At 49.2% G+C, this 11,365-nt stretch overlaps 2 protein-coding genes across 2 annotated transcripts; one reads left to right on the top strand and one right to left on the bottom strand.

The window, feature by feature from the left end:
* The first annotated feature begins 4,966 nt into the window (after window positions 1-4,966).
* On the top strand, window positions 4,967-6,138 carry LOC34618075. Its single transcript, XM_022731419.2, has 5 exons — window positions 4,967-4,997; window positions 5,223-5,392; window positions 5,522-5,593; window positions 5,737-5,880; window positions 6,025-6,138. Exons 1-5 carry the CDS (start codon window positions 4,967-4,969, stop codon window positions 6,136-6,138), a joined length of 531 nt encoding a protein of 176 aa, XP_022590310.2.
* Window positions 6,139-8,410: 2,272 nt separating this feature from the next.
* LOC34618076 lies at window positions 8,411-10,101 on the bottom strand. Its single transcript, XM_026336619.1, has 3 exons — window positions 9,880-10,101; window positions 9,259-9,687; window positions 8,411-9,139 (listed from the first exon to the last, which is right to left on the bottom strand). The coding sequence occupies exons 1-3, from the start codon at window positions 10,099-10,101 to the stop codon at window positions 8,411-8,413; spliced, it is 1,380 nt and encodes a 459-aa protein (XP_026192404.1).
* Between the last annotated feature and the right edge of the window lie 1,264 nt (window positions 10,102-11,365).

Below are 11,365 nucleotides of genomic sequence, written 5' to 3'. Positions count from 1 at the left end.
CTGGCGACGTGGGTGCCCTTCGGGGTCTCGATCTTCGGCCAGTTAGCAATAAAAAGCATAGTTGGATTGCTACAAACCTTCCAGAAACTGAGAGGGTTTGCAAAAGGCGGGGTCTATGATCATTGCGGGGCTTCAGCTGCTGTCATGGCATGACAACCGCATTTCAGCCCCCAGAAGGACTCTGAGAGCTTTTTCGCAGTAGATTAAATTCTATCACGACCTGAACAGACATGGCCATGTGCTCTGTACAAATTGACACTAAGAAGAGACGTAGGACAGTGCGAAAAACGAATCTCTCCTGATTTTTAGTGAGCCAGAGCAGGTCGTCCTCAGCGTGGTAGCGCTTTACCCTTTTGCCGCTGTGGGGTCGGGCATTATTGGAGAATGCATGGGCGCCAAATGCCTAGACTTTCTATGGTTATGGTGAAGAGTGCGAGTCATCATAGACATGAGCGGTTGCTCTGCGGTGAATCTTTGAGTTGCCGTGAGAGCGTGTCGGCGACCACGTTGTTAATGCCCTCACTGCAATTCACTGTAAAAGCGTACTTGTACTGAGGCAAGATAAGCATTCCCTAGTACACCTTTTATATTTGAATGAGAGTCAGTAAAGACTAAAGTTATTGGTTCGATTCTTTTCAATTCGTTTGCGTTGCAGCCTACTGTGTCCTCGATAGACAAAACGCTGCTCACTCCCTGACGATTGAAGTTGACTGTGCATACTAGAACAGTATGACGAATGTAAGGAACGCCAAGTACTTGAAGATGTAATAATTGGGTTGGAGGTGTGCCCCAAGCTGGACCCCAAAACTAACCCGAAAAGGTGCTCTTTGTGACAGGCTCTTTGAATTTAGAAGCACTTTAACAGTGCCTCCACCAATGACGCGGAGGTCGTCCTCCTGTAGGGATTCCTACACTTGAAGCCTTCTTACAGGGCACGAGTCACCGGCTTATGTGCGGTTCAGCTCAAAAGCAAGCTTTGAGAGAATTGACAAAGCTATTTTACAAGAAACTAGCAAAAGACTGATAGAGCGAGAAACATGAAAGTTTCGTTTGTAAAGGCTACAACGCAAATGAGCAACTGCGTTATGAGTGGCTTATCTTAGATCGTTCAGACGTTTTGCGTTAGGTGGTCGCAGATTGGCCAGTGCCTCAGCCGCTCAATGAGGTGAAGACGACTCTCTATGCAGTTCGCTCGGCAGCGCTATCCGAAAAGATGACACTGGAAACGCATCCCCTATCACTGACTTTGCAGTCAGCTAGAATTTAAGAATGCAGCTGATGCTCAAACAAGAAACAGCAGGAGTAGCAAATTTGGGCACGAGTTCTCGGATGTAGTGAATGAGGAGGTGTTAGCAGGCTGGGCACCTGCTGGCAGGCCAGCACACCGTATTAAGCTAATTCTTGGATTGGTTCCAAGCCATGAGGCAGAGCATGTGACGTCCACACAGCATAAAGAAGAGCTTAAGCGGCAACAAGACAAAGTGTTGACGAATGCACAGTTTAGGAATTGATCGGCATCACTGGTTGCTACCCGGTTTCGGTGCAAAACAAGTAGGCAGGTGGCTACGTGCAATTGCACTGGGGCTTTCAGAAATTGCTGTAGAGCAGAAGTTACCGATGCCGCATAATGGCGAACACTTGATAAGCTACACGGATAAACAGTGTACTCGACCATTGACTTTGCAAACATCCTCTGCAGTCACTCAGATGACCAGCACAAAGCGGCGTTCCACAAATGCACGTGTAGATTGGAGTACACGAGTATGCCGTTTGCACTTGTCAGTGCCTTGGCTGAGGTGCAGCGGCAACTTTATCGGATTCTCGTAAGCCTGGAAGGAGGGGTTGACGAGATTTGTAGATGGACTAAGTTGTATGTACCCAAGAGGCTTATGAGCACCCACAGTACTTGCGGCATGTGCTCAGCTGTTGCGCGACAAACAGTTCTATGTAACCATTTTTGATGGGAACAAAATGGGTTTTGTAGAGTGAGTGTTTCAACAGCGGGATTCGTGCCAAATCCGGCAAAGCTTTGAAACAGCCAAGAATAGCCTTTCCTGTTACTTACCCATAGACCTGTTGAGAGGCCCTATGGGCCTGCATCATATTGTCGAGATTTAAGTCCTGCGGACGCAGAAATATGCTTTTTAAACTGATCTTCAATCGAAAATAATGTGCCAACTGGACAGAAGAGACTCACGCGGAGGCAAGGACGCTTACCTGCCGCCCTACAATCCCTCTAGTACTCGCGCTGTCCGACTCGGACTGTCGTTTCTTCGTTCCAACCAATGCTAATGACGGAGCCCTGTAGAAGCTGCTCTCTCTCAATAGACTTGGGGCTCTCCAAAGAATAGAACAACTTTTTTGTTCTCAGCGCTACCCGGAATACGAGTAGCAGCATCCAGTGCGGGTACAAGAAACTATGCGGTGTGGTGGGGCATGGGAAAATGCCGGCACTGTTTATGCAAACGTCGCTTTACTGTGCAGATTAACCAGCAGTCAGTTTTGTACCTCCTAAACAACTTTTAGGATCTCGATAATTTGGGACCGTTGGGTGGGTTGAGCGCCTTCGGCCGTACGCCTTTACAGTGAAATGTATCAAGGCCAGCTGCTCTGGAATGCGTCACGGTTTCTGCCGAACGTCGCCCGTATCGTATGCTTTTAAAGCAATGCATTCCCTATTATTGCCAGTACCCATACTGGCAGAATGGTGAACCATTACCACGTGTGTGCAGCTGTGGCTCAATACAACAAGGGGACTCTGTCACTTGTGCATTTTTCTTCGCTCCGCAGTTCCAGATTGCTCTGATGAACAACCTTTTGCAGGTTTCATGATCGATTAGGATGAATTTCGCGGCTAAGGTGCATTGAGTGCCATGCCCAGAGTGTCAACAGCTGAAGAAGCGGAGTTCTCATGATCCTCTCATTTTGCAAAGCCTCCCGGTTTTTTAATGAATTGCACTGACTTGGCTAGGGGCTTCATTGTTGGACTGTCAGGGGTCAAAGGACATGATAACACGAAAACACGGGATCAATATAACCGACCGCACTCTGAGTTCCAAGACTAAAGATTCGTTCCTGGCAGATCGACAGGCTGTACGAGGTGCACCGGAGTGCGATCAGATGAAAAAGTTTGCCATCCGGTGGTTTTGGCCATTTGCAAATCTTTGACAGCTCAATGCTTTTTTTAGTTTGTCGCCACCACCAAACATTGAGAATAACACAAACTAATACTGGTTGTCAAAGAAGTCTGAAAGTTACTAAATTATTTGCAACTTTGGCGAACAGACAAGTCACCCGTGTGGAGGCTCTCGTCCCAAAGGAAACCATGTACACACTGATTTATAGAATATTTAGCGCTGGAGATGGATACTTCTTTCTTGTTCTTGAAGTGGTTGGCCTTGAAGTACAGATGCAAAGCATGAGGCCATGTTCTTTGGATATGAAGATACTGTGGCTCAGCTACACTTCAACAATTCCTACTACCGTTGCACTCAATGAAGGATTGGAAAGCCGATAATCAATTAGCTCGGCTGTCTTGCAGAGTAACACAAGCTCGATATAAGGATCCATCGCTGTGTGCGTGAGGCTACATGCCATGTTCAGGTACCTATGAATGCATGGAGTGCTTAGAAGATGCAGCAAAGCGCATCCTCGCTTGTCACTGTACCCTCAGATCGAGAGCCCCGGGAGATGAAGGCAGGGAATGGGTAGTCTTTTAGGATGAACGCTCGAAACTTACGAGTAAGGCTGTATTGAGCCTGAAGTGAAGTAACTCCCGACTGGGACACATAGACTGCACAGTGGCTCCGATTCCTTGCTGCGCATTCGTTTTCGCATCAAGTAAAAACTAGGGGCAAGGTAGAAAGGTTCTTCATTTAGGAGTCTCTTATTTGCTGCTTCGCATTGAAGCTTATGCGTAGCGTTCCATCTATCGACTCCCTGCAGGGAGCACTTAAAGCGAAAATCTAATCCAAAAACTGTGAGGTTATCATGAATGCTTAAAATAAAGCTTCTATTTCCTCTGCCCTACCACACAGGGCACCACCGTGTGGGAGAAGGGGGAGCTAAGTCGCACGTTGCTTCAACCTTTAAAAACTGATCATTCATGCCCAGTTGTCCAGAGCTGATCGAGCACATACGCATGTTAGCTGTTGTTGTATTAACCTAGTTCTAGGCTCAAACAAAAACCATGTACGAGCAGCCAAACAAAACAATCAACCAGTATACATTCCTTGATTATTTATAACCACTGAAAGTGCTGACTTGTAGCTTGCTCCTCTGCATACTGCTGGAGTCTGCTCTATCGGCTAATGAAACCCGCCCGTCAGATAGCTCTACCAAAAATCGGGTCTCTATCCTTACTTACAATGTGAAACTGCACTGGAATTATATGTTTGGTCATGGGGTCAGCATCTGTATATCTTGTTTTTTCCTCTCACTTTGCTTCACTATCAAGGGTTTGCTTCTTCGAGGGAAGAGAAAGGCACACATCGACAAACAGGCCCCCAAGAACGCCGCCTTACCGCGCCTTACGAGACAACTTTTACCTCTGAAGAAGAATTTGCATGCAAAGGAGAATTCAGATCTTCGTTCCGGTGCTTTGTCCCAACAATGCTCGATACTGCTACCCTCCTTGGCATTTGAGGTATCACATGCCATAGAAATATTCTCAACTTTGGCCACATATATTACGCGGAAATATTACATTTCAAGAATATTGTAATTTATATGACCAAAATTGGGAGATTGGTACCCACACACGGCGAAGAGGACTGGTTGCCCAGCGGCTGCTGGCACTTCCCCCTCGTCTCTCCTCTTGTTTCTCTTCATTAAAACACACGGGAAATCACCAAGTTTTGGATCAGCAAACAAATATTAATTTATAACTTCTATCTATTCAACAATCCCGGTTGGTCACACTTGCTGGTTCCCACTGCTTTCTTCCAATACAATTCCTTGAATGAGGATGGATAGACCCGAGTTGCCTTCTACTCGTGGTAAGGGCGTTAAGGACAAACAAAGCCTGCTTCCATAACACTGCAGCACTATGGGCATTTAGAAGTACAGAAGTCTTACCAGGAGGCCGTCTAGACATGACAGTCTGCACGGGATAATCACATTCACTTTTTCCTGAATGTTTTGTCTGATCTATTCCTGTATTTTTGTCTGTGTGTGTGCTGTCACCGTTTCACTCCTTCTCTCCACTTTTTGTTTTTGTTTAGACTCTGTTGCTTCGCATCCCGAGTTCTCCTTCAACTGCAGGGAGGAGCTGGAGGGTCACGTGGCCTGTGTGAAGCTGTTCCTGGAACAACACGTGGTGCATGGCGAACCATACGTTCCTGGAAGCGAAGATGACAGAGACCGATGCCGCTCTACCCGATCACTCTATATGGTGAGGCTTAGTCTCCATACCATGTAAGATGATTGCCCACAGTAGACCGCGGAGGCGCAGCTCTTCCCTGTGTAGTTGATTGATTCTTATTCGCAATTAGCAGGGTACCATGGTGCTGTTTGCACTCAGAGGTGCATGAAATACAGGAAGACCTTTCCACCAGACGGAGACCGTGTTGCCCATTTGATGTCTCAGCCAGTGGTAAGCAAACGCCCTTCCAAACGCATCTGTTCCAGTGTGCTAGTTTCCCAGAAAATTGCAGAAGCCTGACAAAAAGCGTAGTGGAAGCGACTGGCTGCACAATTACAGAGGGGCACTTTGCTGTGTTTGCGATTTCCATTCAGAGTGGACCCAAAGCGTGCGAAATGGAACTGGCCATGCATGGGAACTGCGTGGCAATTCAGCTTGAACGTGCCCAAAAGCTGGGCGAGAAGTACTGGACTCAGGGAGGTGAAGATCGATGTATGATGACGCGCGCGAATTACGAGGTAAGGCATAGTCAAGAATGAAGAAGTACGCTGACTTTCATCATATAGTTCACAGGAAACGTGGGGCAAGCCGTGTTCTTGAAACTGAAAGGTTTCAGTATGTAAAGTAATTGTAAGGTGCCATAGAATATGGTGTGGGTGCAGAGGTGCATGTACGGCACGAAGCTTGGACTAACGGATCGCTGGGGCGGCGAGCGGCTAAGTGAACAACTAGAAAAGAATATTTCGCATTTGCAAGTTCGCCTTGATCACAAGTAAAGCACTTCTGATTCTGAGCCGAATTTTAACCAGAACAGCCATATATAACGAACAGATTCCGTATACTCGACACTCACTCCATGCCTGTTTTCTATGTTTAGCAAACATCTTTGTATTTTGTGCCCGTGGATGGGTGCACGGCGTAATCTGTCTGGCGGGGCATTCACTTTGCACGGCCAGATATGCACTGGGAACTAAAAGGTGGCAGTGAAGAGCTCTCACTTTTTGCCACTGTCGGAAGCTATTGAGTTCAATTTTACCAGGAACGACATTCATGCCTTGGCAGTTATTTGTACTGCATTATCTTAATAGGAATTTTCCCGACGAGTTTATCACATGCCCCGTCGCAGAAATAGAAGACTCATAGACATTTTCCCCGTCAAACACAATGTGCGGTATAGAAGGTTCTTCATTCGTTTCCTGTTTCCCAGTGTCTCTGAGGCAACGGGAAATATGCTCGCAATCCGAAACACGCCAGCTGCTTTTGAGGATTTAATAGGGGGAGAGAAGCCAAATTGGGAAGCACACTTTGATTTTTAGCCGAGATTTTTGGATGCCCTTGGAGTTATTGGTTTTTTGAGCTGCCACGCCTTCGTGGCAACAGATGTCAAAATGTACCGCAAGTGGAAGAACTGTTAAACTCAGGCCCGCCAAATTGCTCACTTGGGCGCTACATGCAGATAAATCCAATTACTACGTAGCTCGGTCGGGTCTACTGAATATGGGCACTATGGCCCAAAGGCACTTGTGCCGTATCATGCCGGCAGGGTGGCCAAAAGAGAGGCAGGGCGTTGTGCAGGCGGACGAAGGCCCACAACTGAACTACCGCCTGCAGCTTCAAAAGTGTGGAGTTTGTTTTGAAAGAACCGCAAATAGCTGAGATGGTGGTGGGCTAACGCCAGACCCTTGACTCTCCTCCCCAACAGTCATAACAGGCACACTAGTATTTGTATTCGCGAGACCCACTTGACGGGTTAGGGATAAAAGGCCGGGACTACAGCTCCCTGTCTCCGAGAAAAAGAGATGGGAAACTACGGCACGCCAGCAGCAAGAGCAGCACCAAAGCAAACAACCAGAAGTTTGTCTGCATATCTTGCGGCAGCATGAAGCGTGAGAGGGCCGAGGGAGACGCGGTGCTGCAACGCAGAGCACGGACATCCTGACAGCACCGAGTTTGAAGATTTCGCCCGTCGGGGTTGAACTACAGATGCCTATTTTGTGAAATAAAGTAGGCTTCCGAATGAATAAGTTTCCCCAATTCCCGTAGGCTTAGCAGCTGACAAAGCACCGTGGGAACGGAGAGAAAATTCAACTTCTACAAACCTCAAATTCAAAATGTTCATCCAATGTGCGTCAACAAAAAGCTTGGTAACGCTCAGCAGTCGACTTAAAGTGTCTGCAGCCCAGGATGCGCATACACCGTGAATTCGGACGCAGAAATGAGGCTCCGAGGTGCTGTTCCTACTTCAGCAAGTCCATTAGGAAGTAAGAGGAGACAGCTATCTGCTAGCATTTTGTGCTCTCAGATGGCTCACCCGTTGAGAGGTACCACTGCCACCTCGTCACAGGACTTGTTGCCACTACGACCTTGCAGAAGAAGAAAGAGAAAGCTACCAACTGGTCCGCCGTCATCTGCACATACAAACCGTAGAGCCCGATTCCTTAATCGTACAGAGAAATTCTACAGAGTAACGATTTGACTTTCAGGGATGTTCAAGAAGGCCAGAAGCGGGGGGGAACAATGCTGCAACCTGTGGCCAAGCCTAGACCTTGTGTTTGCATGGTACAGCTACAGGGGTGTTCAGACGCAGCAGTATTTCCAAGATCCTTTAATACGAGTCCTAAAGTCATGCGCGCTTAATCCTGGATTTACCCGTTCTGGCATAGTCGGCACTCTGCCATACTTCGCTGAGAAGAGGCGCTGCGCAACAGTACCTCCCTGGGCGAGTTGCCTGCATCCACACCAGTGGGAAAAATAAAGAAGGCAACGCGTTATAGAGGAACAGAAGGAATGACAACTAAAGCAGTCAACAGTCAGTGTGAGCAGCCAGCTGCGGATGTGCTGCACGGCCTCAGCAATAAAAACCTGCACAAAGCAGTGTCACTGCCAGTGTAATCTCCAGTGAGTGGGCCCCTGAAGACTCTACGTAAGCCTCCCGGCCAGAATCTCTGACTGACAGCTCTTGTACTACGGCAAAATTCTCGAACAACTTTGATGATCTGGATCAGCAACACTACCTTATAGGCACAGCAGACGAACGAAATATACTCCTCACCTGCTTAGCCCCTCTGTACAAATCTCGCACAATCTGCGGGCCGCCGCTAGTCTAATATCCAACGAAAGGGTCCCTGAAGACCCTGCAGAATCCTCCCCGCCATGATCCCTCATTAACAGTGCTTTCACCGAGGCAAATTCATCAGACAGATTTGATGATCTGGATAGAGGATTTCGTGACCACTCCTCTGCTGTTGCTCGAGCATAGTGGAGCTCCTGGTGCTGGGCCTCCTCACTATCGTTGGCTGTTGCAGTTGCTGCGTGTGGTGCTGCTGGTGTCGCTGCTTGACCAGCTGAGTGCGGCGGAGGGATGAGAGGGGCGTCTACAACGGGGTAGCAAGCCCCCACGCTGAAATCAGGTGAGGCAACGGCTGCTGCAAGTAGCGTTTCAAGCGGCTGCTGCTGCTGCTGCTCATCCTGTGGCAGCATGATGTCAACAAGCCTAAACCGGTTCTTGCAGACGCACCGAATAAGACAGGCTCCAATAGCCCTTTCATCAAGATTCGGTGGGGCCAGCGAGTGTTGCTCGATCTCAACGCAGCACCCAAACACACCGACATCCTCCGATGCGTCGAGTTCTTCAACCCTGGATGCAGCTGCCGGCGATGCTCCTGCTGCTCCTGAAAACTCTGTCGCCCCCCTGTTGCGCCCTGGAGTTTGAGGCAGACGGATTCCCACCGCCGCTTGCTCCACAGGAGGCAGGATTATGCCAAAGTGGTGAGATCCCTGGCACAGCACACCGTAAAACACGAAACTGCTAGCTCTAAACCATCGATATCTATCACAAGTTACACCAAAGATCGACGATATCAGCAGTAAAGGCAACAAAAGGCTGCGGCACTGACCTGCAGTGCAAGCTGCACGAGGTGTATGTACCGCTGCTCGTGTATGTGCAGCACCATCTTCTCCCCCGGCATGAGTGGACAGGTCTGAAGGGCTCCGGGGCCCCTGTACACTTGCTGCTGCCTCATTTGACGTTGAAGCTGTTCACCCATCGCGAAGAAGAGAGGAAGCATCTGCATCTGCTGCTGCTGCTGGTCAGCTTCTCCTTCAGTCCTAGTGGATTCGTTAGCAGCTGTTCTAACAGCATCAGCAGCAGCGTCCGCCAATCTCTTCGCCATCATCTGTGGATACTGAGCCTCAAGTAGCTGCTGAAGCAGTGTGTTAACTCGAAGGGTTGTTCTTCCTCCGTGGCCGCCTGGTGCCCCCTCAGGTAACGTGCAGTACAGCAGAGGGGCTCGACACAGCGGACACATTGGCCGGTAGATCAGTGCCTGCAGCATCAGCGACAACAGCTTAAAATTGCGCCGTGGCAATATATGGGAAAGCCAGAAGAACGGAATACCACGTTCACGTTTGTTGCAGTGAATAAAAGGCCTGAAAAAGTAGCAGCAGCAGCACTCGCAACAGGAGCGGCTGGTCCATCGACCTAACCACAGCACCAGCAATACCAGCGGCAGCGGTACCTGCTCAATGCACGACCGGCAGAAGTTGTGGCCGCAAGGAGTCGTTACGGGAAGCATGAGAATCTTCATACAAATCGAGCACTCAAATTCAGGAGGCACTGCTTCCCCTTCTGTGACTCCCTCTCCTTCTGCAGCAGCTGTTGCTGCGGCTTCAGGTGGTGCCACTGCAGGCGAAGACAAAGCTGCACTGCCCACTGACGAATCCGGCCTTGCCTCTGTCATCCTGCTTAGCCTCAGGCTGCCGGCGCCTCACTCGTTGGATGTAACGGTTCCTGTTGATGGTGCTACTACTGTGGCTGCAGCAGTGTTGTTGCCGCCCTATGGCTGTCGCTGTTTCTGTCACCGTTGCTTTTTCTGCGGTGTCTGTTGTTTCTGTGTGGATGATTCTGCTGAGGAGGCTGACAGTGGTACTTGTGCAAATGCTGGAACTTGTGTTCGTCTTGCTGCGGTTCTCATATGTTTTCCGCTCTCCTCAGTCACGGAGCTGCGAAGCCCCACGATACTCTGAGTCTTGAGAATTAGCACCGGGAAATGACGCAATGTCAGCCGTTGCCATCGGAGTGCTTGAGAAGGAACTACTGGTAGATAGTGACGTAAGGGGAACACTTGGACGGAAAGGGAGGCCGAAGCCTAAATCCTATACAAATGTCTTAATACGCAAGTGTCTGGCCGTTGTGTACTTGTACAACACTAAAAAGAGATTTCATATCTCAGCCAGAGTGCGCGGGAGCATGGGAAACCCTTGTTCTACACCAATAGTAGCCGGTGCTGCTGTTGTACTGCTGCTGCTACTGCGGTCGCAAAGAGGCCCAGCAGCACCACAGCAGCGGCAGCGGCAACAACCCCATGGGAAGAATCTTCTTATCGTTATGTAATAAGAAAATGAGCTGAGCTTCCGGGCTGACAGAAAGGAGCAAATGTTTTGGGATTTTTCTCCGCAGGACACGTAGGCGGTCAGCTGCCCGTTGAGGCCTGGCGCAAGCTCGAGATGAAGAGGCACGGCGACCGGCAACAAAAGGCAGCTGTTGCAGACTGAAATAACAATCTTGTGCACCTGCTATCTCGTGCAAAATTAATACAGGGACGGGGGCCTCAGTGGAGGTACATTTAAGATTCAAACTTCCAGTATTCTCGTGCTGCTGCCTAGAGCTCCATCCTTTGGGCCCATACACACTCTGTGTTCGCTTACTGTCGGATCCAATTAAAGGCGGGGGAAGGAAAGAAAGGAGGATACGTGGTCAGGGAGAGCTCCTTCATCCACTTAGAAGGTGACCACTGGTCTGCCATCTGCTGCAACAAGCGCCGTGTCGCTGCAGCACCTACACCATTACCATGAATGAAAGAAGATTGCCTTCCATCCATGACAGCCCTCCACATAACTAGCAGGAGCCGCATCCGGAAGGGTAGACATTTTTGTACCAGCGGCTGCATCATCTACAACAGCCCTGCTCACCTTCTGCAATGCACCTGCGTGCTCTAGCAGATT

The sequence above is a fragment of the Cyclospora cayetanensis genome, unplaced genomic scaffold, assembly GCF_002999335.1.
Source record: "Cyclospora cayetanensis isolate NF1_C8 unplaced genomic scaffold, CcayRef3 CcayRef3_contig_139, whole genome shotgun sequence".
Lineage (NCBI taxonomy): Eukaryota > Apicomplexa > Conoidasida > Eucoccidiorida > Eimeriidae > Cyclospora > Cyclospora cayetanensis.
This window is presented reverse-complemented; position numbering and strand designations above follow the sequence as displayed.

Excerpts from the sequence above, each read along its gene's own strand:
- LOC34618075 (XM_022731419.2), top strand. The coding sequence starts at position 4,967 with ATGGATAGACCCGAGTTGCCTTCTACTCGTG. Across the intron at positions 4,998-5,222 it reads CGAGTTGCCTTCTACTCGTG|ACTCTGTTGCTTCGCATCCC; the intron begins GTAAGGGCGTTA and ends GTTTTTGTTTAG. Across the intron at positions 5,594-5,736 it reads ATTTGATGTCTCAGCCAGTG|AGTGGACCCAAAGCGTGCGA; the intron begins GTAAGCAAACGC and ends ATTTCCATTCAG.
- LOC34618076 (XM_026336619.1), bottom strand. The coding sequence starts at position 10,101 with ATGACAGAGGCAAGGCCGGATTCGTCAGTGGGCAGTGCAGCTTTGTCT. Across the intron at positions 9,688-9,879 it reads GCCGGTCGTGCATTGAGCAG|GCACTGATCTACCGGCCAAT; the intron begins GTACCGCTGCCG and ends CTGATGCTGCAG. Across the intron at positions 9,140-9,258 it reads TCGTGCAGCTTGCACTGCAG|GGATCTCACCACTTTGGCAT; the intron begins GTCAGTGCCGCA and ends GTGCTGTGCCAG.